We start from the raw sequence: 12,335 nt of genomic DNA, 5'->3' as shown, positions 1-12,335 counted from the left end.
GACGTTTCAGTTTTTATTTGCAAATTCAGCTGTACATTCTCTCTTGGTCGTTGTCAGGAGCTGTCAGCAGCAGAGGGCAGCAGCAACTAGGAGATACCAGCAGCTTTCCACAGTGCCTGGAAACGAGAAAGCGGAGGAAACAAAACCCCACCAGCTTTTACATTTAACCTTCCCTGAGGAAGGGAATTGGGAATCGAGTCATCTTTATCGCTTTCCGAGGGTGTTAGATTTACACAGCCCTGTGTGCTCAGCACAAAGGCCTTGGGTTGCAGCGATCATCTGAAACGCAGCTTGAAAACTATCCCGGGCTTTCTTTTTCCTGAAGCCAGCATCTTAAAGCTGCAGTACTCTCCATGCATCCTTCCCAGCAGTCCCAAAGCCAAATAACAAAAGGAGCCCTTCGCAAATAAATAATCATAGGAAAAATAAATAAGATTAGCTCTGGAATATACAGTTGCACGGTCTTTATTTGGTTTCAGAGGTGGAAAAAAGTGGAGCTAGACTGCAGCTTTAAGCCTCGTGCCTGAATTAGCCTCTAAACAGTGAGTAAATTTTACAGTCGATTGCTAATTGTACATGTTGGAGACCCATAGTTCCACAGGGATGAACATTTAGGCACCTATGCACACCCTTCCCCAAGGCATAGTTTATTTTGCTCAGTCAGTTCAGGAGGAAAAAAAAATAAAAAAGCCTGCTGGAGGGGAAGAGCCCCTTTCTGAGCTGAACAGACAAGGCTGAAAACCTATTCACTGTCACAGCAAAAAGTCCCAAGAAATAATCTAACCCCACCCATGTTTGCAAGGGCAAACTGGTTCAAACCATGCAGCGGGGAGACAATCCTCTCTCTGGGGATCCTTTAACTTTGCTGGCACCGCAGAATCCTTGAGCAAATCCAGCTCCCAGCAGGGCTGCCAGCTGCCCGTGGCTCCCTGTGCTCAAAGCCTGGTTGTGGAAAGTCGTAAGTCCATTACTTCCATTTAAGCCAGAAATCCTGTTAATGCCATTTAGAGGCAGCTCTACAGCAAGAGCTCTTGATCTGCTCTGTTTGGGGTACGCGTGGTTCCCACCCCATGAACTCCCAAATGAAAAACCACACAGAAGAGAAAAGCAATCCATTGCAAGCCAGTGTCCGATGATTGTCTCTTTAGGGAGGTTAGGAATCCAGGACAGGGAAGGCAGGGGAAGGGAGGAGGATGGCAGGTGGAGAAGGAAGTTAGAAACAAACTCAAAACCACTACGACACAAGGAGGAGCTCAAAGCCCCTCAACAGCTGATGGCACTGGGTTGCTGTTTGCTAACAAAGTCTGAAATGAAGTCGAACTCGTTCTGTCCCAAGAACAGCTCTGGCAGCTCCTGAATCCGGTCCAACCCCAGTTCCAGGACAAGGGACGTCAAAACCTCCTCATCTATGAGATCAGTGTCCATAACGTTCAAGGTCAGAGCCGGGGAGGGCATGTGCTGCATGCCCGGGTGCTGGCTGGGCCCCACTCTGTACTGCTGAGCACCAGCTCCCATGGGCCCGCTGCTCATGCCCAGCGGGTGACCCTGGTACTGGGTGTTGAGTTTTTGTAGGTGCATACTAGCCATGAGCTGCTGGGTGCCCACCGGCCCCATGTACTGCTGCTGCTGCTGCTGACTTGGGCCGTTGAACATCATCGCGTTCTGCATCTGGTGGTGGCTCATCTGCCCGCTGAGGTTGGGTCTGGGCCTCATCGCACCATCCATTCCGGCCCCTCCGTACGGCATCATCTGACCCGCCGCAGGTAGCGTCCTCAGCACGTGCTGCCCATGCTGCGGCGGTCCCTGCAGCCCACTCACACCCATCCGGTAGCTCTGCAGCCCGGTGCCACCGTGGCTCATGGACATCATCATATGTTCAGCCATAGCTCCGGCCCCTGCAAGGCGACACGCGGCTCAGGGAAAGGCTCCCGGACCAGCCCCGCTTCCCGCTCCCGTCCGAGGCGGCTTCTACCGAAGAGCGCCCCGCAACTTCGCCCCGGTGAAAGGCGCAGCGCTGCAGCCTCCCGCGGAGCCGAGCTCCAGCCCGCCCGCCCGCCGCCGGCCGGTGCAGCCCAGCGCGACTCGAACCGCGGCGCCCCTCCGCACCGCCCCGGGATCGCGGCGGGGAGCCCGGCTGTGCCCGCGCGGTACGCACCGATCCGGGGCTCCAGCAGCTCCGAACACCAACACCACGACACCGCTCAGCTCAGCTCTGTGCGGGGCGCGCAGCTCCCGGTAGTTATAGAGGAGCGGGCAGGGCGGGACGCGCAGCCCGGCCCCCAACACCCATTGGAGGCGCGGCCCGGTGCCGCCCGGCCCCCGACAGCACAGCGCCCGGCCCAATGACCGGCTTGGCGGCTCCGTCCCGGCACGGCGCAGCAGCACGGCGGCAGATGGGGCTCTCCGTTGTCACTGTTACGGTGTGAGGAGGGCCGGATCCCTCCAGCACGGAGCGCGATGAAGTTGGCGTGTGCCCACCAGGTTCCCTTCCCCGATCCGAGGCGCTGACTCCTTGGGCAGGCTTGGGGGGTAAAACAGCCCTGCAGCACGCTGTGTCGTACCGACTCTCCTGGGACTTGGGGGCTCTTGTAAGGGTGGGCCGGCGATGCTGGGGAACTGCTGACAGGCTGTTTCCTAGTCCATGCAAGTGGGGAATGGTGGTGCCTTCATGTGAAGCACTAATTTGGAACTGCACTTCCATGCATGATGTTCTCTTACATTATTTGGTATGGCCCCCTCCTGCCTCCTGAGCAGGGATATCATTCACCCCTGATACTGCAGACAGCGTCACATCAGCTCTCTGGGGGAGTCAACCACCTTTGTCTTCCTCTTCTCCGCTGTTGCCCTGACAAAGCCTTTGCACCCCATCACACTGTGGTGGCCGTGTTGGATTTCTTGCTCATACTGAAGGACATGCATGCAGCAGTTTGTTGAGTGCTGCCAGAGTGCTACAGCCCCTTCCCTATGAGCAGGGTCCACCTCAAGAAGGGCCTTTGCTTGCCTGCAGTTCTTGCAGCATGGGCAGCAATGAGATGCTCCTGCACAGAGAATGCTCACCAGCAACATGAATGAGGCTGCTCCCACAATGGCACCAGGTGAATGCCTTCATTCCTCTGCCAGCAGTGCCCTCCCAGCAGGGATGAACTGACGTTGTCTCAGCACAGCTGGTAGCCGTTCCAAGCAGAGATTTGCTGGTATAACTCTTCCTGCAGCAGCGTCTTTACTCTGTGCATGCAGTTTTGCTCACTGTGTCCCAGTGCAACCCACCTGCTTCTCTGCAGGGCTCTAGCCAGGTAATGTTATTGTGGACAGAGACCTCAGCAACACTTGCTCCCTGCAGGACCTGATTCTTCCCCATGGTGCACGAAAGCACAGTGGTGATTTTTCCCCTTCATTTTTATTTTTTATTTTTTGTTGTTGTTGTTCTGATGGAACCAAGAGATTTCTTTCTGAAGGCATTAGTGCTGCATGGTTACCCACTTGGAAGGCAGGTAATGGCAAAGTTAAACTTGCTTCCCCAGCTCCTTTCCACCTTTGTGTGTGTGCTTTCCTGTGCAGCCTTTAACTTCAGCATTACAGATCACAGCTCTGATAATAACAGCTCTTCTCTGCAGACTCAGAGCAGGCAGTTGCATGGCACTAGACAGCATTTATGTCTTCATGCATAACCCTCTTGCTCACAGACCCTGCTGAGGAGGAGGAAGTGCCTGCAGAGTGTTTCAAAGGTTGCCAGAGTTGTTTGTTTTTAACTGCGTTACTTCAGAAATAAGGCCCAAACATCAACTATCACAAAGGGGCTGAAATTGGGCACAGTGGGGGAGCACCTCGGAGCACTGACCAGAGGGGTTCCTTCTATGGGACATCTCTGAACACCTTAAAGCAGCAGGTAATGCTCTCAGGAGCAGAAAGCACCTTCCCATCAGAAAGGCACGGACAAAGCTCAGGGCATTGACCTCCAGGATGTTCTGAGAGCTGCTTTTGTTTGTGTCACTTTCTGCCTCGTTAAGTGCCTGGGATGAGTTTCAGGTGTTGCTGGTGAGCCTATAGCCGATGAATCAGTTGTTTAATTGTTTAATGTAATTATATAATGATTGTTTTTTAACGCTGGAGATTTTCACAAATGCATTTTTTAGTGCTCACAAACACGTGCTGTGCACCTATACCCACCTGAAGGAGAGTTTGTCTGCAGTGCACACCCAGCTGAGGAGCAGATACGAGGGGAGTGTCTGCCTTCACCTCTGCAGGGATTTCCAGGTGTGAAATCCTCCCTCAGCCAAAGGAGTGGTGCACAGTGTGAGTTCCGTGTAGGGCAGGAACTCCTGAGTGCAGCAGGGAGAAGGGGCTCTCCATGATTAAGCTGCAGAAGACCCCCAGGGTGGCGAATGGCTCATTCACTTTGCAAACAAGCTGGCAGATGAGAGAGAAAATCCCCTCCCTCTTCACACCAGCTTAACTCCCTTCTCCTTTGGGAAGCAGAAAGCAGATCAACAACTCATCCATCCTGAGCATCATTCAGCCAGGGATGCAGTTCTGGCTGGGGTCAGCTCTCTGATCTGCCCTATGTTGTCTTGTCGTTTTTCACCTGCATAACCTGCGGTGTTTGGAGAACTGAGTCCCTGCAGGAAGAGGAGGGGTACTGGGCAGGGAGATGTGTGCACAGACCCATCAATCAGCCCATGGACACAGTGGGACCTTTCTGGGAAAGCAGATAAACGTTTGCACATCAGCTCTGGCCCTTGGGGGCTGTTGGTTGGTCACCGCTGCCCTAAGTCACCACAGAGGCCACCTGCAGTGATGTCACTCACAGCTTCCTGATGCAGGACTTCCCCAGCCTGCCTGCCTGGTGCCATCAGCACTGCTCTCGAGAGCGGGTGATTCTGCTGCAACATCCAGGCTGTAACGTAACTGGACGGATCTGAGAGCTGACCCCAGCCAAAAGAGCTCTGTTTCTGGCTGCATTATTTTCAGGCTGGATGAGTTGCTGATCTGGTTTCTCCTTCCCGAAGGAGAAGTGAGATTAGCCGGCATGAAGAGGGAGGGGATTTTCGTGCTTCGTGCCTGGGAATTAATGAGATTGCTGCTCTGGAGGCACTGGTTTGGCTCTGCATGACTTCGGGATCTGGAAGCACCACCTGTGTTTGTGTCCCAGGTCAAGGCACCCATGTAAGTTCATCAACTCAGCAACCTGAGCACCACAACACTGCAAGCCTTTTCTTTTCCCTCCTAAGAGGATGCCTGCAGCCTACTCTACACTACACAGTGCCTACCCTACTCTAACACAGTGTAGTGTTACTTGTGCTGTTGCTTATAGGCGTCCCCTCCTCACATTTTATCCATCATGCACTGACTGCACAGCTCCAGTGATATCACTGTGGTAAAGTCTGCATGTTCCCAAACCCATGGGGACAAGAGGTGGGAGCACACAGGCAGAGCTCCGTAGGATGTAAAAGGTACTGATGGATGGGGACCAGGCAGGGGTTATTCCTCTGACCAAGCCATTCCCACTAATCACTTCATCTTAAATCCACCCAGCTGCTATGGGATGTAATTCAGCTTCCCAGGGAGACTGCAGAACAACTCAAGTAGCCATGTGAGCCACATTTTGGGGTGTAAACAGGATCTGAGGAATCTCATGATTCAGAATCTCCTGGATTGGGTTCTGACTCCATGCTTGGCCCTGCAGAGCTCCTGCATGTTCCAAAATATTAAAGCCATTAGAAATATCACCTATTAAGAGAAAGGCTTGTCTTTGAGGGATGGACACCCACAAATCCCTTTGTAGCCCCACACTCACTGAAGGACAAAGTCTGAGAGTAGAGATGTGGAGTGGAAGGGTGGAAGTCCACAGAGCTGTGACCTGCATTGAGATTCATCAGCTGCAGCTGCCAATGGGTCCGTGGCTGTGGGCAGATTTGGGGCAGCAGTGTGTATAAATCACCTCCACGTCAGCTTAACTCCTCATCTGAATCACAAAGGACTCCTGAAGAACTGTTTTTCCCTAAAGGGCACAAGATGCCAGGCATCAGCATGGCTCTCCTCTTGCACTCTCTTGCCTTGCAGCAGCTCCCATAGGCAAAGCAGCTTGAGGCTTGGCTGGTTGACTGTGGCATTTGGGAAAGATCTTGGGTTGGACAAAGCCAGATCTGAATCACTAAAGCAAGCACTGAATTCCCTGAGGTGCAGAATAGGTCACTTTGTATGCAGGAGGGTTGGCTGTTAGAGGAGGCAGGCATTGCATGTGCCGTGCTTCTCTAATGCAGCTGTGAGTGTGCAGCTGTCCTCACACCACTGCACCCTGTTGGGTCTCTGGGGATTCCCCCTTCTCCCAGCACTGTGCAGGATCTGTTTGGAAGGACAGTTGCAATGGTTTGAGAAACTCTATTTTGAAGATGTGAAGTCCAACAGAAACAGTGGTGCTATAAACACTGAACCAGGAGCAAATTCCCATGGAGTTCTTCTTGTGTGGATTTAAATAATGATGCCAACAAGCCAGAATTTAGAAGTTCAATTAATATTAGGCTCTTTGACATGGGCTGTAGCTCTTGTGTCTCATAGGAGTCTCTGACAAAGGAAAATACTGGCCAACAACAGCTTATTTTAGACACCTGTTACCAGGGCTATTTCTTGTCTCCAGGTGGACAAGTGAGGAGACAAGAACCATTTCCCTGGGCAGGACATGGGGAATGTGCATGAGCTGAGCAAACCCTGCATCCCAAACTGCAGATGGATCCACTCTGAAAGAACATGAGCATCTAAAAAACACTTGGATTTCAATTCAGAGAAGTGGAGATTCCAAGAGAGCACAGCACATCTCCTCACTGGGGCTCTGGGCAGTCATGGTCTGGTGGCACTGAACAGGAGGTCCTTGGAGGTGTTCAAGGCCAGGCTGGATGGGGCCCTGGGGAGCCTGGTCTAGTATTAGATATGGAGCTTGGCAGTCCTGCCTGCAGCAGGGCTTGGAGCTTGATGATCCTTGAGGTCTCTTCCGACCCAAGTCATTCTATGGACAGCAACCCAAAATTCCCCCTCCCCAGCGTCTACATGCTGAAGGGTTAGGGTTAGATTCCAAAGGTGCAGATGTAGCCAGGCCAACAGCTGAGCTTGGTGTCGGTGTGCTCCAGCCACTGAGCTGCCAGCCCTGCATGTAAACAACTTTTTTTTTCCCTTCCCTCTGGGCTAATCATGTTCTGTGGGGGCAGATAACATCACTGGAATCTTTCCAGTGTCCTTTGCAAGCGCCTCCTGCTTTGGACTTTGGTTGAGAAGCACACGACTGAGACACGAGCTTCCCCATTGCTTTCTCTTGCCTGCTCTCCCCTGGCTGCTCCCTGCTCTGTGTCTGTGGTTTTCAGCCTGCTGTCTGTGCTCCATGGGCTGGACCCCCGTGCCCCAACAAGTCCTTGTAATGGATGTGCTGCCCTTGTGTAACAATGTGGGGCTGCTCTTGCATGGCTCCCTCAGCACCCCCATGGCTGCCCTGCCCACTACCAAATGCATTCCCTTCCCTGCGCCAGCCAAGCTGAAAGAGAGCTCCTCTCTCATGCCCGAAACCTGTAGGTCAGTGTCAGCTTAAGAAACCCAAGGTCTGGCTGCTGCTGGGTGCTGCCATGGGGCTTCGCTGGGTGTCCTGGTCACTGGGATCTCCCTCAGGCAGGGTTGGAAGCACATAGCAGCCATTTCTCTGGCAGTTTGCCTGTTAAGTCAGGGCTCCCATTTCACGGCCACGTCTTCTTGAAACCCCTCTGCCCATTGCTCCCAGCAGCACCCTGTTGGAATCTGGCCTCTGGCAGTGGGCTTCCCCTCCCATTTGGTGGGGCTCTCTTCACTCTGCATGGCACAGTCAGGGACCCTGAGGTTATTTCTCATTATCTCTTGGTGCCTGTGTGGCACTGCACTGTGCTGCCAGTTTCTCTGCTTCACTGAACCTGCTTCACTGTTGTGCATTTGGAGGCATAGGGCAGCCATGGCCATCGCTGTGGCTTCCTGGGGGACTTAGGCTGGAGTTTCTTGCCCTGTCATCAGAAGGAGCTGTTGCTGTTTATCTTCCTCCTCTTTCCTTCATGTTATGCAACCTCTTTTTCAACAAGCAGTGGCTGTTTTCCTCGGGTTGATGTGGCTTTGGAGAGAGAAACCACCTCCTGTCACGCTGTGCTGCGTGCATTGGAGAGGTGCTTCGAGACCTTTGCTCTGCATTGTCTGCCTCAGTCTGGGTCCCAGCACAGCATGGGATAACCAGTGCTCATGGGCACAGGGTGGGCTATGGCAGAGCTGGGAACAGATGCTCCTCCAGGTATTTGCAGACCCTCATGCTATGATGATACTTCCATGCCTCATTCCACTCCTCTCATGCCCTGGAGGGCATTCGGCTGAGCGCTTGTTTGCCTACTAAGCAATCTGAGCGCAGGCCATGATGAGTGTGGGGAGGAGGGAGAAGCCCTGGGAAGATGTGAGCTTGTAGCTGGGTGCTTGTGGGTGGGTTGGGTGCCCGGCTGCTCTGCTTGGTGTGGCGGGGGAGGAGGAGTGCGTGACTCAGGGCCACTGAAAGTTCTGTCCTGGGAGAGCTGCCTGGGATCCAGGTCACGGGGACCTGTTTCTCAGGTTCCTATTTTTGTTACTCATCAGCTCAGTATTCCTGAAAACAAATGGTGTTGTTGTCAGCTAATTGGCAGCACATGGTGATGGAGCGTGGCGGTGTCCCGTGGGAGCAGCCGCGTGTTTACATGGCTGGATTCCAGCCTCGCCGTGCCCACCAGCAGAGCAGTGGCGTTGCAGGAGCTGCTCCGTGGGCTGTGCAGTGGGGAGCCGTTTTCAGAGCAGCCTCCTTCCAAGCCAGGGCACGAACACGTTTGTTTTGTTTTGAAGGAAGAAAGAAAATAATTCTTCCATCATCCATTCTGCTGCTTTTCATGGTAATGCTTACAGGGAGCCCTATCTCCGATCCCAAAAATAAAGAAGAATGCATCTGGTTGATATTTATGGTAAAAGAACCACAGTTATGCAGCTCTCACCAAGCACTGGCGTGCTGCTACCTGGGTTTTAGCAGTCTTGTCATGTCACCAATAGGGCCGAGGCAGCAGATTTGAGCAGTACTGTGGATGTGTGCCAGCTGCCCCAGGTCACCCCAAGAAGGGGGGCTTGCAGCCACAGGAAGCCCAGTGTTCACATAGATGCATATTTTTCTTACATAAAGAAAGTGGGCTGGATGCCTAGGTGAGTTTTATCAATTAATTGGCAATAACTGTAAAGATGCAATAGTTTAAAATGCGTATTCTTGGCCAGAATCCACTGAAATCCACGGGAGCTACTGGCACATGTGATGTCGGGAAAACAGTCGCTGCTGCCGTTGTTGGGATTAAAATGCAATTGCCCTTTTTGGGAACACTGATTGCTGAAGGCATCTGTTGTGTAAGGGACAAGCTGGTGAAAGTAGCAGAGTGCCAGGCAGAGAGAGGCTGTGCTGTGCACATTGGAGAGGCGCTTGGAGTCCTCCGCTCTGCCTCATGTTCCCTCAGTCTGGGTCCCAGCAAAGGCAGAGTTGGGATAATCAGTGCTGGTGGGCTCAAGGAGGTCCCTGCTTTGATGCAGGATGCAGAAGGAGGGATCACAGGATGGGGTGAAGAGAAGGAGAATGGGAGCCAGAGTTTGTGGCAACCTCCTGCCTGGGAGACCTGTTTGGCCAGGGGGGTTGTGCTTCACCACTGCATTTTTGGAGGCAGCTGAATCATCTGGGGCAGTTCTCTGCTGCTTCAGGGAGGGGTGCGCTGGGTGCTGGAGATGGCACTGTGTAAGCAGGAAGGAAGGGGTTGAGATGGGAAGATTTCCTTCTTGCTGTGGATATGCAGCATTAGTTTGGCTCACTCTGTTGTATGAGATACACCCTCAGCTTTGGAGACCAGTTTGGATCAGTGCACTTGCAGCCAAGTGCCAGCTGTACTTCATCCAGAAGAACCCCAAGGCAGAAGTTCAAAGAGCCCTACTCTGGGATTCCGGGAGTTGAGCTCCCTGGGCACGAAGCAGAGAGGAGCACTGCGGTGCTGGAAGCAGGGTGAAAATGAGCAAGCAGGAGCCAGGCTGCAGCCAGGGCATTGATCCCTGGGCTCTCTTCTGGGCACTTAAGCTGCTGGAGATTGCCAGATAGAAAGGTGCTGGGCTTGGAGGTCTGGCAAGGTCCAGCATGGGCAGGAGGCTTTCACAGTAGCACATGGAGGCACAAATCTGCTGTTGATCCCCCCATGTGAAGAGCTGATCCATATTGCATAGGTTTTTCCCAGCACTCCCAGTTAAGCTCTCCTTTCCCCATGTTCTATGAACAATGCAGTTTTTTCTTGAGGTACAGGAGGAGGTGACAGTGAGCACACAAACTCTGCAGGCACTCCTGGAATGATCACCCTTCCCTGCTGATAGCACGAGCGATGCACGTGCTCCATGGCTCCATCTAGATCTTGGTGTGTGCTTCATAGTCTCCATTTTTTTGGTCACTGGGGAATGCTTTTAAGCCTTTGATGGGGAGAGCCAGTGTCACTGCTCAGGAATGTGGCAGGTGTTGCCTGTGCAGTGTTTGGGTCCCTGAGATTTGGGTGTGTAGGGGGCTGTGGCAGGACAGCTGGGTCACTTTGTGATGGGAAAAGAGGAGGCAGTGCAGCCGAGGGGCCCCGTGGTGGCAGCAATTTGAGTAGCTGAATGTTTTGCTGCTCTTGCATGATGCTCACTCTGCTGCTTCTTCCAGGGCAGTTGCATTGAGATGCTCCACTTGGGGGAATGATAAAGTCTGGCTGATCCCTAAGCAGGCTGGAGGGCTTTGGCCACAGCACTCTGTTAGAAGAAACTTGCTTCAAACCATTCAGATCAAGGCTTCATCTGTTGCAAAGTTGCAAAAGAGGGTGGGGGGCACAAAAGAGCAGCTCGGATACGCACGGGTGTCCCTGGGTCAGCTTTCTCTTCTCCAATTTGAAAGGCCCCAACCCAGCCCTTCTCATGACTGAGATGCTCCATTCCCTGCATCATTTCCATGGCCCTGCACAGGACTGCTCCAGCACGTCCATATTTTTCTTTTGTTGCAGTTTGCACAGTGATTTCTGGGTGCTGCTTCCCTGAGACCCATAAGGGCAGGATAAAGCATGCTAGGAGGTGGGAGACCCCTGAGCTGCTGCAACCAAGGTGTTTGGCCTTGCAATGGGTGAGTAAAGCATTACACATGGAAATGGGGGAAGGTAGAGCTGCTGCTGTGGGGTTACCAGCACGAGCACGTTTTGAAGCTGGTGTCAGGAAGGAGCAGGAGGAGATGTGAGGGGTTATAAATAACCAGCTCTCAAGGGGCAGAGCAGTGAGATACTAATTTCCATGAACAGACTCCTGGAGTGTGACACCCTTTTCCCTCTCTCACATGGTTGTGCTCCAGATAACAGAAACCACTGCTGATTTCCTGGACTCGCTGTCTTTGTCATAAAAACCCCCAACAGCAGCAGTTTATATATAAGGCTTAAGGAAAAAAAAAAAAAAATAGAGCTGCTATTCTGAGAAGCACTGAAACCAGCAGCTTTCCCAGCTCAGCACTTCAGTTCTAGTTCACAAGAAGCTCAAGGCACTCCAGAAGGAAAGCTCTGCTTTCACAGCCAAGAAAGGAAAGTGGGGCTGGGCTGTAAAAGGGGCAGTGGAAGTGGGTCCTGGACACCAGGGCTTCCTCCCTTCTCTGCTTCTGCTGACTCCATGCAGTGCTTATCTGCCCTTCAGGAGCTTCACCAGGGAACCTGCCCTCCTGGGAGAAGCCCACAGATGCAGCTGCCTGTTAGAGCTGCTGCTGCAGAAAGCACCCTGCGGCTTTTTGACTCTGCCTGTGCGACCTGAGACCTTTCATTGCCCTGGGCTACAATACTACAATACTACAATACTGCACTTGTCACCAAGTTGAAGCCAGATATCTTATTTTTTTTTTTTCAGATAAAAATATCAGCAAGATATCAGGAGCTGAACTGCATGCAGAAATCTGTGCTGAATGTCTTCCTAGTGCTGACCCACCTGTACTGGGACTTTGGGGTGCTGTACCTTCCCTGTGGAGGGGGACAGAGCTGTGCCTAACAGGGCCAGCAGAGCCAGAGCTGTGATGTTGAACCCCCACAGACGTAGGGGCAAAGCCTGGCTAAGAATGGTCGTGGCACAGTGAGCAGATCTAACAGAGGGGCTGTGAATGGTGGAGCTCTAGGTGAGCATTTTCCCAAAGCCCCAGCATGTCAGGAAAGAAGTGGAGCAAATATTGAGTGTTTTGAGATGAGAAAGCATCAGCAGGACCGTTGGTGTGCTGGGGGGTTTATCCTAGAGAGGAGACAACTGAGGCAGGC

General features: G+C 52.7%; 1 protein-coding gene across 1 annotated transcript; it reads right to left on the bottom strand.

Moving 5' to 3' along the window:
• On the bottom strand, nucleotides 1–2,216 carry LOC122168942 (cbp/p300-interacting transactivator 3). Its single transcript, XM_042834629.1, has 2 exons — nucleotides 2,156–2,216; nucleotides 1–1,895 (listed from the first exon to the last, which is right to left on the bottom strand). Exon 2 carries the CDS (start codon nucleotides 1,882–1,884, stop codon nucleotides 1,264–1,266), a length of 621 nt encoding a protein of 206 aa, XP_042690563.1. The 5' UTR covers nucleotides 1,885–1,895; nucleotides 2,156–2,216; the 3' UTR covers nucleotides 1–1,263.
• Nucleotides 2,217–12,335: the final 10,119 nt, after the last annotated feature.

This window comes from Centrocercus urophasianus, unplaced genomic scaffold (genome assembly GCF_019232065.1).
Source record: "Centrocercus urophasianus isolate 14NV4802_14NV808 unplaced genomic scaffold, USGS_Curo_1.0 seq_48, whole genome shotgun sequence".
In the NCBI taxonomy this organism is placed as follows: Eukaryota; Metazoa; Chordata; class Aves; order Galliformes; family Phasianidae; genus Centrocercus; species Centrocercus urophasianus.
The sequence above is the reverse complement of the archived record's forward strand: the minus strand, read 5'-3'. Positions and strand labels throughout refer to the sequence as shown.

What these genes read in the sequence shown, in the direction of transcription:
- LOC122168942 (XM_042834629.1), bottom strand. Translation starts at nt 1,884, where the DNA reads ATGGCTGAACATATGATGATGTCCATGAGCCACGGTGGCACCGGGCTG.